Below are 13,587 nucleotides of genomic sequence, written 5' to 3'. Positions count from 1 at the left end.
GCCTGACATGTAGCAAGTCATATAGCCAGTCATGTAGCCTGACATGTACCAATCTGGTTAGCCGATATTCCACTCCTTGTACATGTCATTGTGGAATGTTGGTTAAAGAGACTGGGTACCATGTGTTGTATCTCATTGGCTTGTCTTCCAGTCGACCCCGTGGCGCCATCCTGTACGGAGGGGGTGTACCTACCCATGTTCCTGTCTCCGACGCCAGCCCAGGGTGCACTGTTCTACGCCTCCGCAGACCATCCCCTGGACATCAGTGTCAGAGCACAGGCTACCCACTCCACGTAAGAGAGAAGCAATGCGAAACACTGCACCTGACCTGGGCTATTAGCTATTAGTTATTAGCTTAAATCACTGCTGTCAAACTCACTTCCTGGAGTGCCAGGTGGAGTGCCAGGTGTGTGTGCCAGGTGGAGTGCCAGGTGGAGTGCCAGGTGTGTGTGCCAGGTGGAGTGCCAGGTTGGTGCCAGGTGTGTGTGCCAGGTGGAGTGCCAGGTGGAGTGCCAGGTGGAGTGCCAGGTGGAGTGCCAGGTGTGTGTGCCAGGTGGAGTGCCAGGTGGAGTGCCAGGTGGAGTGCCAGATGGAGTGCCAGGTGGAGTGCCAGGTGGAGTGCCAGGTGGAGTGCCAGGTGAAGTGCCAGGTGGAGTGCCAGGTGTGTGTGCCAGGTGGAGTGCCAGGTGGAGTGCCAGGTGGAGTGCCAGGTGGAGTGCCAGGTGGAGTGCCAGGTGTGTGTGCCAGGTGGAGTGCCAGGTGGAGTGCCAGGTGGAGTGCCAGGTGGAGTGCCAGGTGGAGTGCCAGGTGTGTGTGCCAGGTGGAGTGCCAGGTGGAGTGCCAGGTGGAGTGCCAGGTGGAGTGCCAGGTGGAGTGCCAGGTGTGTGTGCCAGGTGGAGTGCCAGGTGGAGTGCCAGGTGGAGTGCCAGGTGGAGTGCCAGGTGTCTCCAGGTATTTGCTCCTCCCTTGTATTTGATTGATATATTTAGGTCATTGCTTATTAGGACCTCAACCTCACCTGGTTTTCTAGGTCTTAATTGGACACAAATTGAAATGAAATAACAGAAACCAGCTGACACGTGACCCTCCGGGAACTGAGTTTGACACCCCTGGACTGATGCATCATGACAGTCAGCGAAGCACTTTGTAAAACGATTTGTCCCCACTGGGGTGGAAAAACGGACTGTTTATCTCGACCTTAGAGTCCATGATGACGTTAGTTTACACTACAGAATACTCAGACATGTGCAAAACTGATCTGTTTCCTGTTTCCTGTTCTGGCATGTACAGTAAATGACTAATCACATTCATGTGGGTGATTAATCGGCTTTATTCATTACTTGTTGTACCTACAACGTTCAGTACATTCCACTGGGCAACATTTTCATAGTGCAACGAGATTGTGCACAGCGTAAACATTTTTTACCCATAAACCTTTTATCATATTCTGTCAACGTAATTTATTTCAAAACTTGTCAGTTAAAAAGAATGGACTATTCGTGTATTACTCAATTGACCTAACTCTAATTAATACATTGACTCCTTATAACGCACATTGTTGAAGAAAAGTTTCATATTAAATCACACTGACAGATGATAATACTGTTTATGGTCATTTTTATACTTTGCACATTGTCTTTTGCACTATGAAAATGTGTCCCATTGTCTTTTCGTCTCCCCCCGTGCATAAGGGTTTCAGAGCTGTTGATGAGTGGACCTGGCAACATCAGAGAGAACACCACTAGCCCAGGAGAGTACCTTCTAAGATGGACGCCTACTGATGATGAGGAGGGAGGGTACTATCCTGTGTGCTTCATTGCTCAGGGAGTGCTCGGCAGGTCAGCCTGCAGCTAGTTAAACTTGAAACTTAGATCACAACAGAATGTGTTCTCAAAGACATACCTGATTAAATAAAGGCAAAATTAAAAACTACAAAATCTTAAACATGAAACTTGTTTTAAACCAGACATTTCTGTAGTCTACTATTAAGCCTATTGGATATGAATACCTTTAGTTGATTGGGTAATATGATTGGAGAGCTGCAACAGCAGACAGTAACACGTTATCACTGTCTTTAAACCGCTACGTTGGTTTTAACAGTGTGGGGTTTGTTTTTATTTTATAACTCTTTATTGAAATGCTGTGTAAACAAAGATCTGTACAGCGCCACAGTTGTTCTCACTTCTGTTGATCTCAGTTCCAGGTATCACTCCGAGCTGCGCTGTGTGATCGTCAGTGTTAACTCAAGTGGTGGTAAAGTATAAATACACCACGTTCTCCGGAGATCATTCAGCCCCTTTCTGGTGTTCTGGTAGTTTCACTGCTACAGAGCGATGCTAGTTGATAAGCATGTTAGAGAGGCAAAACTCCCAATCAACCAATCAATCAACCACTCAACCAATCAATCAACCACTCAACCAATCAACCAACCACTCAACCAATCAATCAACCACTCAACCAATCAACCAATCAACCACTCAACCAATGAATCAACCACTCAACCAATCAATCAATCAACCAATCAACCAATCAATCAATCAATCAACCAATCACTCAAACAACCAATCACTCAACCAATCAACCAATCAATCAACCAATCATCAATCAACCAACCAATCAACCAATCAATTCATCAACCAATCAATCAACCACTCAACCAACCGCTCAACCAATCAACCAATCAATAAATAAATAAATCAATCAATCAATCAACCACTCAATCAGCCAATCAATCAATGAATCAACCAATCAATGAATCAACCACTCAATCAATCAATCAACCACTCAACCAACCAATCAACCAATCCATCAATCAACCAATCCATCAATCAACCACTCAACCAATCAATCAACCAATCAAACAACCACTCAACCAACCAATCAACCAATCAATCAACCACTCAACCAATCAACCAATCACTCAACCAATCAACCAATCAACCACTCAACCAATGAATCAACCACTCAACCAATCAATCAACCAATCAACCAATCAATCAATCAATCAACCAATCACTCAAACAACCAATCACTCAACCAATCAACCAATCAATCAACCAATCATCAATCAACCAACCAATCAACCAATCAATTCATCAACCAATCAATCAACCACTCAACCAACCGCTCAACCAATCAACCAATCAATAAATCAATCAATCAATCAATCAACCACTCAATCAGCCAATCAATCAATGAATCAACCAATTAATGAATCAACCACTCAATCAACCAATCAACCAACCAAACAACCAATCACTCAACCAATCAACCAATCCATCAATCCATCAATCAACCACTCAACCAATCAATCAACCAATCAATCAACCACTCAACCAACCAATCAACCAATCCATCAATCAACCAATCCATCAATCAACCACTCAACCAATCAATCAACCAATCAAACAACCACTCAACCAACCAATCAACCAATCAATCAACCACTCAACCAATCAACCAATCACTCAACCATTCAACCACTCAACCACTCAACCAACCAATCAATCAACCAACCAATCTCTGTTTGTGTGTCTTTGTGCTACAGCCATTACAACCATACCGGTTACAACTACATTTCCAACTACCACCCAACCAACTAGTGACTTCACAACATTCAGTACAAACCCAACCCCCGATCTCACAACCAACAATGTGGATAACACAACAATGAGTAATGGGCCGAGTAAGTACGGTGTTCATTTTTGTTCAAACTTTTTTTATTTTTTATTTGTGTGTGTGTGTTTATAACAGCCCATTGTGTATCCACAGGATACATTGTTGGACTGAGGATGAAACTCTCCTCTCTGACATCATTAACAGATGATGACATCAGAGGAACGGTCTTACAGAAGGTCTTTCAGATCAGACAGGTTCATCCTACTCAACTAGCATCAGATTTCACCTCAGCTCTACCTGATAATCACGTCTACCACTGTGTCTGTCTGTTCGTGTTTCCAGCTCCATGAGGAACTGATCAGACGAGGGCAGTCAGGGGACGTCACACTACGCCTGAGAGCCAGTCAAGAGATCAGCCCCTGAGGGAGTTTCTTGCACTCAATTGTCTTTTGTTCCTGGCACCGATTCTGCAGACAGTGGTTCTTCTTCTTCTGAAAAACAAGGGTTTACTTGACTGTACATGGTTGATGCATGTGCCACAGTGGAGGCTGCTGAGGGGAGGACGGCTCATAATAATGTCTGGAATGGAGTGTAATGTCTGGAATGGAGTGTAATGTCTGGAATGGAGTGTAATGTCTGGAATGGAGTGTAATGTCTGGAATGGAGTGTAATATCTGGAATGGAGTGTAATGTCTGGAATGGAGTGTAATGTCTGGAATGGAGTGTATTGTCTGGAATGGAGTGTATTGTGTGGAATGGAGTGTAATGTCTGGAAAGGAGTGTAAAAGGAGTGTAATGTCTGGAAAGGAGTGTAATGTCTGGAAAGGAGTGCAATGTCTGGAAAGGAGTGTAATGTCTGGAAAGGAGTATAATGTCTGGAATGCTGGAATGGAGTGTAATGTCTGGAAAGGAGTGTAATGTCTGGAAAGGAGTGTAATGTCTGGAATGGAGTGTAATGTCTGGAATGGAGTGTAATGTCTGGAAAGGAATGCAATGTCTGGAAAGGAGTGCAATGTCTGGAAAGGAGTGTAATGTCTGGAATGGAGTATACTGTCTGGAATGGAGTGTAATGTCTGGAATGGAGTGTAATGTCTGGAATGGAGTGTAATGTCTGGAATGGAGTGTAATGCCTGGAATGGAGTGTAATGTCTGGAATGGAGTGTAATGTCTGGAATGGAGTGTAATGTCTGGAATGGAGTGTAATGTCTGGAATGGAGTGTAATGTCTGTAATGGAGTGTAATGTCTGGAATGGAGTGTAATATCTGGAATGGAGTGTAATGTCTGGAATGGAGTGTAATGTCTGGAATGGAGTGTAATGTCTGGAATGGAGTGTATTGTCTGGAATGGAGCGTAATGTCTGGAATGGAGTGTAATGTCTGGAATGGAGTGTAATGTCTGGAAAGGAATGCAATGTCTGGAAAGGAGTGCAATGTCTGGAAAGGAGTGTAATGTCTGGAATGGAGTATACTGTCTGGAATGGAGTGTAATGTCTGGAATGGAGTGTAATGTCTGTAATGGAGTGTAATGTCTGGAATGGAGTGTAATGCCTGGAATGGAGTGTAATGTCTGGAATGGAGTGTAATGTCTGGAATGGAGTGTAATGTCTGGAATGGAGTGTATTGTCTGGAATGGAGCGTAATGTCTGGAATGGAGTGGTTCTTCTTCTTCTGAAAAACAAGGGTTTACTTGACTGTACATGGTTGATGCATGTGCCACAGTGGAGGCTGCTGAGGGGAGGACGGCTCATAATAATGTCTGGAATGGAGTGTAATGTCTGGAATGGAGTGTAATGTCTGGAATGGAGTGTAATGTCTGGAATGGAGTGTAATGTCTGGAATGGAGTGTAATGTCTGGAATGGAGTGTAATATCTGGAATGGAGTGTAATGTCTGGAATGGAGTGTAATGTCTGGAATGGAGTGTAATGTCTGGAATGGAGTGTATTGTCTGGAATGGAGTGTATTGTCTGGAATGGAGTGTAATGTCTGGAAAGGAGTGTAAAAGGAGTGTAATGTCTGGAAAGGAGTGTAATGTCTGGAAAGGAGTGCAATGTCTGGAAAGGAGTGCAATGTCTGGAAAGGAGTGTAATGTCTGGAATGGAGTATAATGTCTGGAATGCTGGAATGGAGTGTAATGTCTGGAAAGGAGTGTAATGTCTGGAAAGGAGTGTAATGTCTGGAATGGAGTGTAATGTCTGGAATGGAGTGTAATGTCTGGAAAGGAGTGCAATGTCTGGAAAGGAGTGTAATGTCTGGAATGGAGTGTAATGTCTGGAATGGAGTGTAATGTCTGGAATGGAGTGTAATGCCTGGAATGGAGTGTAATGTCTGGAATGGAGTGTAATGTCTGGAATGGAGTGTAATGTCTGGAATGGAGTGTAATGTCTGGAATGGAGTGTAATGTCTGTAATGGAGTGTAATGTCTGGAATGGAGTGTAATATCTGGAATGGAGTTTAATGTCTGGAATGGAGTGTAATGTCTGGAATGGAGTGTAATGTCTGGAATGGAGTGTATTGTCTGGAATGGAGCGTAATGTCTGGAATGGAGTGTATTGTCTGGAATGGAGTGTAATGTCTGGAAAGGAGTGTAAAAGGAGTGTAATGTCTGGAAAGGAGTGCAATGTCTGGAAAGGAGTGTAATGTCTGGAATGGAGTATAATTTCTGGAATGCTGGAATGGAGTGTAATGTCTGGAATGGAGTATAATGTCTGGAATGGAGTGTAATGTCTGGAATGGAGTATAATGTCTGGAATGGAGTGTAATGTCTGGAATGGAGTGTAATGTCTGGAATGGAGTGTAATGTCTGTAATGGAGTGTAATGTCTGGAATGGAGTGTAATATCTGGAATGGAGTGTAATGTCTGGAATGGAGTGTAATGTCTGGAATGGAGTGTAATGTCTGGAATGGAGTGTAATGTCTGGAATGGAGTGTAATGCCTGGAATGGAGTGTAATGTCTGGAATGGAGTGTAATGTCTGGAATGGAGTGTAATGTCTGGAATGGAGTGTAATGTCTGGAATGGAGTGTAATGTCTGGAATGGAGTGTAATGTCTGGAATGGAGTGTAATGCCTGGAATGGAGTGTAATGTCTGGAATGGAGTGTAATGTCTGGAATGGAGTGTATTGTCTGGAATGGAGTGAATTAAATGGTATCGTGTTTAAATGTGTTTGATACTATTCCATTCACTCCGTTTCGGCCATTATTATATGCCGTCCTCCCCTCAACAGCCTCCATTGATGTTACATACATGGTATGGTGTGAGATTTTCATTCTGGGTTGTCAAGATTTGTGTTTTTACCTACCTTAGTTGCATGCTCTGGCTGTAAGTCGCTCTTGATATCTGTTGAATGAATTTAGTTCAAATGTGTGTGTGTCTCTATAAGTAATGTTCTTCTCAGTATATATTTTGTTATGAATATGTTGTACTGAACAGAAATATAAAGGCAACATGTTTCCATACTCACAAAATGCTTGTTTTCTCACAAATTGGTTTTCTCCCTCATAAAGGTGGTGAAACTATGAGGGAATTAAGTCAAGGTCAGAGTACGACGTATCTTTAGCCACACCTTCATTTATTTAAATTCCACCGCAAACGAATAGCGAGCGACTCTATTCTCATGCTTAAATTCAAGGTCAGAGTATGTGTGGAGAGAAGAGTGCATCAACGGGAAGTACATTCCATGTACACCTAACTCGGGTCAGAATTCCAGGATACTACAAAATAGTAAGTACTATAATATAATATAATAGTACTATAATATAATAGTATTATAATATAATATAATAGACCTATAATATAATAGTACTATAATATAATAGTACTATAATATATTAGTACTATAATATAATATAATAGTACTATGATATAATAGTACTATAATATAATAGTACTATAATATAATAGTATTATAATATAATACAATAGTACTATAATATAATAGTACTATAATATAATATAACTATAATATAATAGTACTATGATATAATATAATAGTACTATAATATAATAGTACTATAATATAATATAATAGTACTATAATATAATAGTATTATAATATAATAGTACTATAATATAATAGTACTATGATATAATATAATAGTACTATAATATAATAGTACTATAATATAATAGTACTATAATATAATAGTACTATAATATAATAGTAATATAATATAATAGTACTATAATATAATAGTACTATAATATAATAGTACTATGATATAATATAATAGTACTATAATATAATATAATAGTACTATAATATAATATAATAGTACTATAATATAATATAACTATAATATTGTGTAGTATTTATGTGGGTTGTTAAGCTGTCTAAGATGCTGCCTCTGGAACATACTGTACACCACTAGGTTACAATTTGGCCCACTGCTACAACCCTCTGTAGATGGGGAGGCAGGTGGCCTAGTGGTTTAGCGTGTTGGACTGGAAGGTTGCAAGATCAAATCCTCCACCCTGACAAGGTAAAAAAAAATCTGTCGTTCTGCCCCTGAACAAGGCAGTGAACCCACTGTTCCTAGGCCGTCATATATAAATAAGAATTTGTTCTTAACTGACTTGCCTGGTAAAATAAAACAAATGTGCCCTCCTCTGTCTCTATCCCACGACAACAACGACAACAAACTGGGATGCTTTCTTTGTTTGTTTACATAATGAATCCAATCAAATCAAACGTTATTTGTCACATGCTTAGTAAACAATAGGTGTAGACTAACAGTGAAATGCTTATTTACAGGCCCTTCCCAACAACGCAGCATAAGCATGGTGTCAATAAGCGAAAATGGTTTGATCTTTTGTTTAACAAATGAAAAGACAGATCATCAAAATTCTTTGCACGTTTTATTTGTTATTTCTTGATTCTTTTTTTTCAACTTTCAACTTTCACACGGTCATATTTTACATCTTTGCAATAAAACATGAATACAATAGTTTTGCTTAGGATTTCATAGATCCAAAAATATTTGACCCTTTTTTTTTAGGGGGGGGGGGGGGGGGATACGTAAGTTGAACCTGTTGTTGTAGTATGTGTGTGAATATGTGTGTGTGTGTGAGAGAGAGAGATCGAGACGGCTTAACACACACACTAACAGTACATCTCACGCTTGACTTTCCTTCTATTCCCTTCTTCCCTCCCCCACCTCTCTCTCTCCTCCCTTCTCTCACCTCTCTCTCTCCCTCCCCCTCTCTCTCCCTCTCTCTCTCCCTCCCCCCTCTCTCTCCCTCTCTCTCTCTGGGCTACAGATTCAAGATATTGCTTACAGCTGTGAGATTGTACAACTTAATTAATTAATCACACGTGATTTCATCGTCTTTAAATACAAACATCGATGCACAAACAATCCCACAGGATAAAAAAAAAAAATTGTCCGAAAAAAACAAAACGGTCATGTGACAGGAAATAATCATCACGCTAATAAATAATGATATGTGATTGGTGGGAATACAAAAACGAAAATGTTTGACACTGAATCCATTTTTTTTGTTTATTTTTTTCTTTAAATAATTGACAAATGTGAGCGAAGGTTTCCTTTTGACGTTTTCAATCTCATTCAGTTGATTTAAACTCCCTGTCCGGTCCGTACGTCTGTCCGGTCCGTACGTCTGTCCGTCGTAGCCTGAAAGCAATATTATATGTACACAGTTGACAAAAACAATCACCAAATATACAAAGGACATCTTGTGGATATCTGGCAAAACACATCTTCATCCTCATCATCGCCTCTACCATCATCTTCACAGTCATCAACAACATTACCATCATCATCGCCTCTACCATCATCTTTACAGTCATCAACAACATTACCATCATCATCGCCTCTACCATCATCTTCACAGTCATCAACAACATTACCATCATCATCATCGTCGTCATTATTACACATTATTGTACATACAGAAAGTCATTGATAAATGAAAGGTGATTAGGCGTGGTCTGAGTGGTGACTGAAGGACTGTGATCTCTCCCTGTCTGTCAATCAGAGACAGAGAGTAGGAAACAGAACAAGTATTTACAAAAAAATCATTTTCACCCTTCTGGGATTTGAAAACAAATTCTACAAAAACTAGTAAATTAAACAAATAAAATAAATGTAAAGAAATTAAATGAAAACAAAACAAAATAATATAAACATTTTTTAAATATTAACTTACAGAAAAAATACAGATTTGGGTTTAAACCAACAATGCTTTTTTCAATGGGAAGTACTGCTTCAGACCAGTTTAAACCAGTTCAATCCAGTCTAGACCAGTTTAATACAGTCTAGACCAGTTCAATCTAGTCTAGACCAGTTCAATCCAGTCTAGACCAGTTCAATCCAGTCTAGACCAGTTCAATCCAGTCTAGACCAGTTCAATCTAGTCTAGACCAGTTCAATCTAGTCTAGACCAGTTCAATCTAGTCTAGACCAGTTCAATCCAGTTTATACCAGTTTCATCTTTCTCTGGTAGTCTGGACCACATCTCCTATCATTTAAAACCTGACTAAATAAATAAACCTGACTAAATAGACCTAAATAAACCTGACTAAATAAACCTGACTAAATAAACCTGACTAAATAGACCTAAATAAACCTGACTAAATAGACCTAAATAAACCTAACTAAATAAACCTAACTAAATAAACTTAAACCAAATAAACCTAACTTAATAACTAAAGCAACTAAACAAATAGTACTAATTGTTATTTAGTCCTGTGAAGCGATAAGCGTTTTGACCAGTGACTGTTCTCACATGTTATAAGTCCTACAGGTTCCGACCCAGTCAACGTCTAGTAGTAGATTGGATCTTCTTCTTATTTGATCATAGTGTATTGTTATTAGGGATCCTTCGGGGTGTCGTGTGGCTGCAGTAAAAGGGTTGTAAATGGCAGCGCACGTGAGCGTGCACGTACACACAAATGGAAGATGTCTTACAGTAGCTGGGCTCTCTTCCTTTTCAAGTGACATCATCACAGGAAGTTCGAAGGGTTTTCCGTTCCTTTTTATCCTCTTGCTTCATGGTCGTACAGCGTGACCTTTAAACTCGCCTCCTCTCTTCCAATTTCTTCTATTTAAGTCCTCCTCCTTCCCTCTCTCTTTTTCATCCTCTCCTCCCCCTCTTCATCATCATCTTCATTCTCCTCATCATCCTCCTCTTCATACCCCTCTCCTCCTCTTCCTCCTCCTCTCTTCCTCTTCATCCTCGTCTCCTTCATCCTCCTCTTCATCCTCGTCTCCTTCTCCTCCTCCTCTTCATCCTCCTCTCCTCCTCTTCATCCTCCTCTCCTCCTCTTCATCCTCGTCTCCTTCTCCTCTTCATCCTCCGCTCCTCATCTCCATCCTCCTCTCCTCCTCTTCATCCTCCTCTCCTCTTCATCCTCTTCATCCTCCTCTCCTCCTCCTCGTCTTCATCCTCCTCTTCCTCCTCCTCTCCTCAGTACCTGTTCTGGTGTTCGTAGTGCCAGCGGTTGAAGTCGATGTTGAAAGCTACGATGCTGCCAGACGCCATGCCAGTGATCAGAGTCCTGCAGACGGAGAGAGAACATCAGAAAGACCGTTATTTACACTGAGCTCCTTCCATGACAGACTGACCAGGTGAATCAGATGTGAAACCTATGATCTCCTATTGATGTCACCTGTTTAAATCCACACCCTCCCTCCCGGCCTACCCACCTCCCCTCCCCACACACCTCCCCTCCCCACACACCCTCCCTCCCGGCCTACCCACCTCCCCTCCCCACACACCCTCCCTCCCGGCCTACCCACCTCCCCTCCCCACACACCCTCCCGGCCTACACACCTCCCCTCCCCACACACCTCCCCTCCCCACACACCCTCCCTCCCGGCCTACCCACCTCCCTTCCCCTCCCCCCACACCCTCCCTCCCGGCCTACCCACCTCCCTTCCCCTCTCCCCACACACCCTCCCTCCCGTCCTACCCACCTCCCCTCTCCACACACCCTCCCTCCCGGTCTACCCACCTCCTCTCCCCACACACCCTCCCTCTCGGTCTACCCACCTCCCCTCCCCACCTCCCCTCCCCACACACCCTCCCTCCCGTCCTACCCACCTCCCCTCCCCTCCCCACACACCCTCCCTCCCGGTCTACCCACCTCCCCTCCCCACACACCCTCCCTCCCGGCCTACACACCTCTGGTCGTGAGAGAGGTCCATGGCGCGGATGCCAGCGTCACAGCCTGGGTAGATGTAGAGCTGTTTGAAGTCGCAGGCCTGCCACACCTCCACCACCCCGTTGTCTCCTCCTGTCACCAGGTTCTGACCGTCACTACTCAACAGGATCGCCTGGCGGTGGTTGGGGGGAGGAAGACGACGGAGGAAGAGGGAAAGAATGTGGAGAGGGGAGAGAAAGCGAGGTATAAACCAGCAGCAAACATGGCTTAGTGTGTGTGTATATATGAGTGTGTGTGTGTGTATATGTGTGTGTGTGTATATATGTGTGTGTGTGTGTATGTATTTGTGTGTGTGTGTGTGTATGTATGCGTGTGTGTGTGTGTGTGTATGTATGTGTGTATGTGTGTGTGTGTGTGTGTGTGTGTGTGTGTGTGTGTATGTATGTGTGTGTGTGTGTATGTGTGTGTGTATGTATGTGTGTGTGTGTGTATGTGTGTGTGTATGTATGTGTGTGTGTGTGTATGTGTGTGTGTGTGTATGTGTGTGTGTGTATGTGTGTGTGTATGTATGTGTGTGTGTGTGTATGTGTGTGTGTGTGTGTATGTGTGTGTGTGTGTGTATGTGTGTGTGTGTGTGTGTATGTGTGTGTGTGTGTATGTGTGTGTGTGTGTATGTGTGTGTGTGTGTGTGTGTGTGTGTGTGTGTGTGTGTGTGTGTGTGTGTGTGTGTGTGTGTGTGTGTGTGTGTGTGTGTATGTATGTGTGTGTGTATGTATGTGTGTGTGTATATAATATCTAATAGTGATGTAATATAAACCCGGTATCCGTGGTCGTACCCGTGTAGAGTCGTTGACCTCCATCTGAGCCAGTAGTTTCCCGTTGATGTGTGTGTGTGTGTGTGTGTGTGTATGTATGTGTATGTGTGTGTGTGTGTGTGTGTGTGTGTGTATGTGTGTGTGTATATAATATCTAATAGTGATGTAATATAAACCCGGTATCCGTGGTCGTACCCGTGTAGAGTCGTTGACCTCCATCTGGGCCAGTAGTTTCCCGTTGATGTGTGTGTGTGTGTGTGTGTGTGTATGTATGATATATATACTGTATCCGTGGTCGTACCCGTGTAGAGTCGTTGACCTCCATCTGAGCCAGTAGTTTCCCATTAATGCTGAAGTTACAGAAACGTCCTCTTTCATAACAGATGATACAGTGGCCCTCGCTGGACACAGAGATGAGGCGGGGCCTCAGGCACAACTCTGGGCCCTCCAGGGCCCGCAGCAGATCCCCTGTTATAGTATGGACCAGACATGGACCCTCTGGAGAGAGAAAGAGAGATTTGGAAACACACACACATACACACACACACACACACACACATACACACACACACACACACACACACACACACACACACACACACACACACACACACACACACACACACACACACACACACACACACACACACACACACACACACACACACACACACACACACTGACCTTTGGCCCCACTGATGACCAGTCCCAGCTCAGCGCAGACGGACACACACACCACCTCATGGTCGTGACCCGTCAGCACAGCTCTAGGAGCAGGGTAGTCACCTAGGGAACACACAGATCAGTTGCAGAGCAGGAAGAGTACGAAGTTCAACACGAGGTAGAACTACCTTAAACTGGTACTAGACCAAGCATCTTGACTGGTACAGAGCCACATAACAAACACATAGCACCGCCCCAGTCCTAGACCAAGCATCTTGACTGGTACAGAGCCACATAACAAACACATAGCACCGCCCCAGTCCTAGACCAAACATCTTGACTGGTACAGAGCCACATAACAAACACA

General features: G+C 42.9%; 1 protein-coding gene across 1 annotated transcript in view; it reads right to left on the bottom strand.

The window, feature by feature from the left end:
• Positions 1-8,461: 8,461 nt before the first annotated feature.
• Positions 8,462-13,587, bottom strand: part of LOC116352905 (neurobeachin) — a gene marked incomplete in the record, with an annotated part of 40,425 nt that continues 35,299 nt past the window's right edge. The window contains 4 exon segments of the mRNA XM_031808718.1: positions 8,462-11,136; positions 11,763-11,914; positions 12,859-13,055; positions 13,242-13,343. Of these exon segments, the coding sequence (XP_031664578.1) occupies positions 11,046-11,136; positions 11,763-11,914; positions 12,859-13,055; positions 13,242-13,343 (542 nt within the window).

This window comes from Oncorhynchus kisutch, linkage group LG29 (assembly GCF_002021735.2).
Source record: "Oncorhynchus kisutch isolate 150728-3 linkage group LG29, Okis_V2, whole genome shotgun sequence".
NCBI classification, from domain to species: Eukaryota; Metazoa; Chordata; class Actinopteri; order Salmoniformes; family Salmonidae; genus Oncorhynchus; species Oncorhynchus kisutch.
Note: the sequence above shows the minus strand (reverse complement) of the source record. Positions and strands in the feature narration are given on the sequence as shown.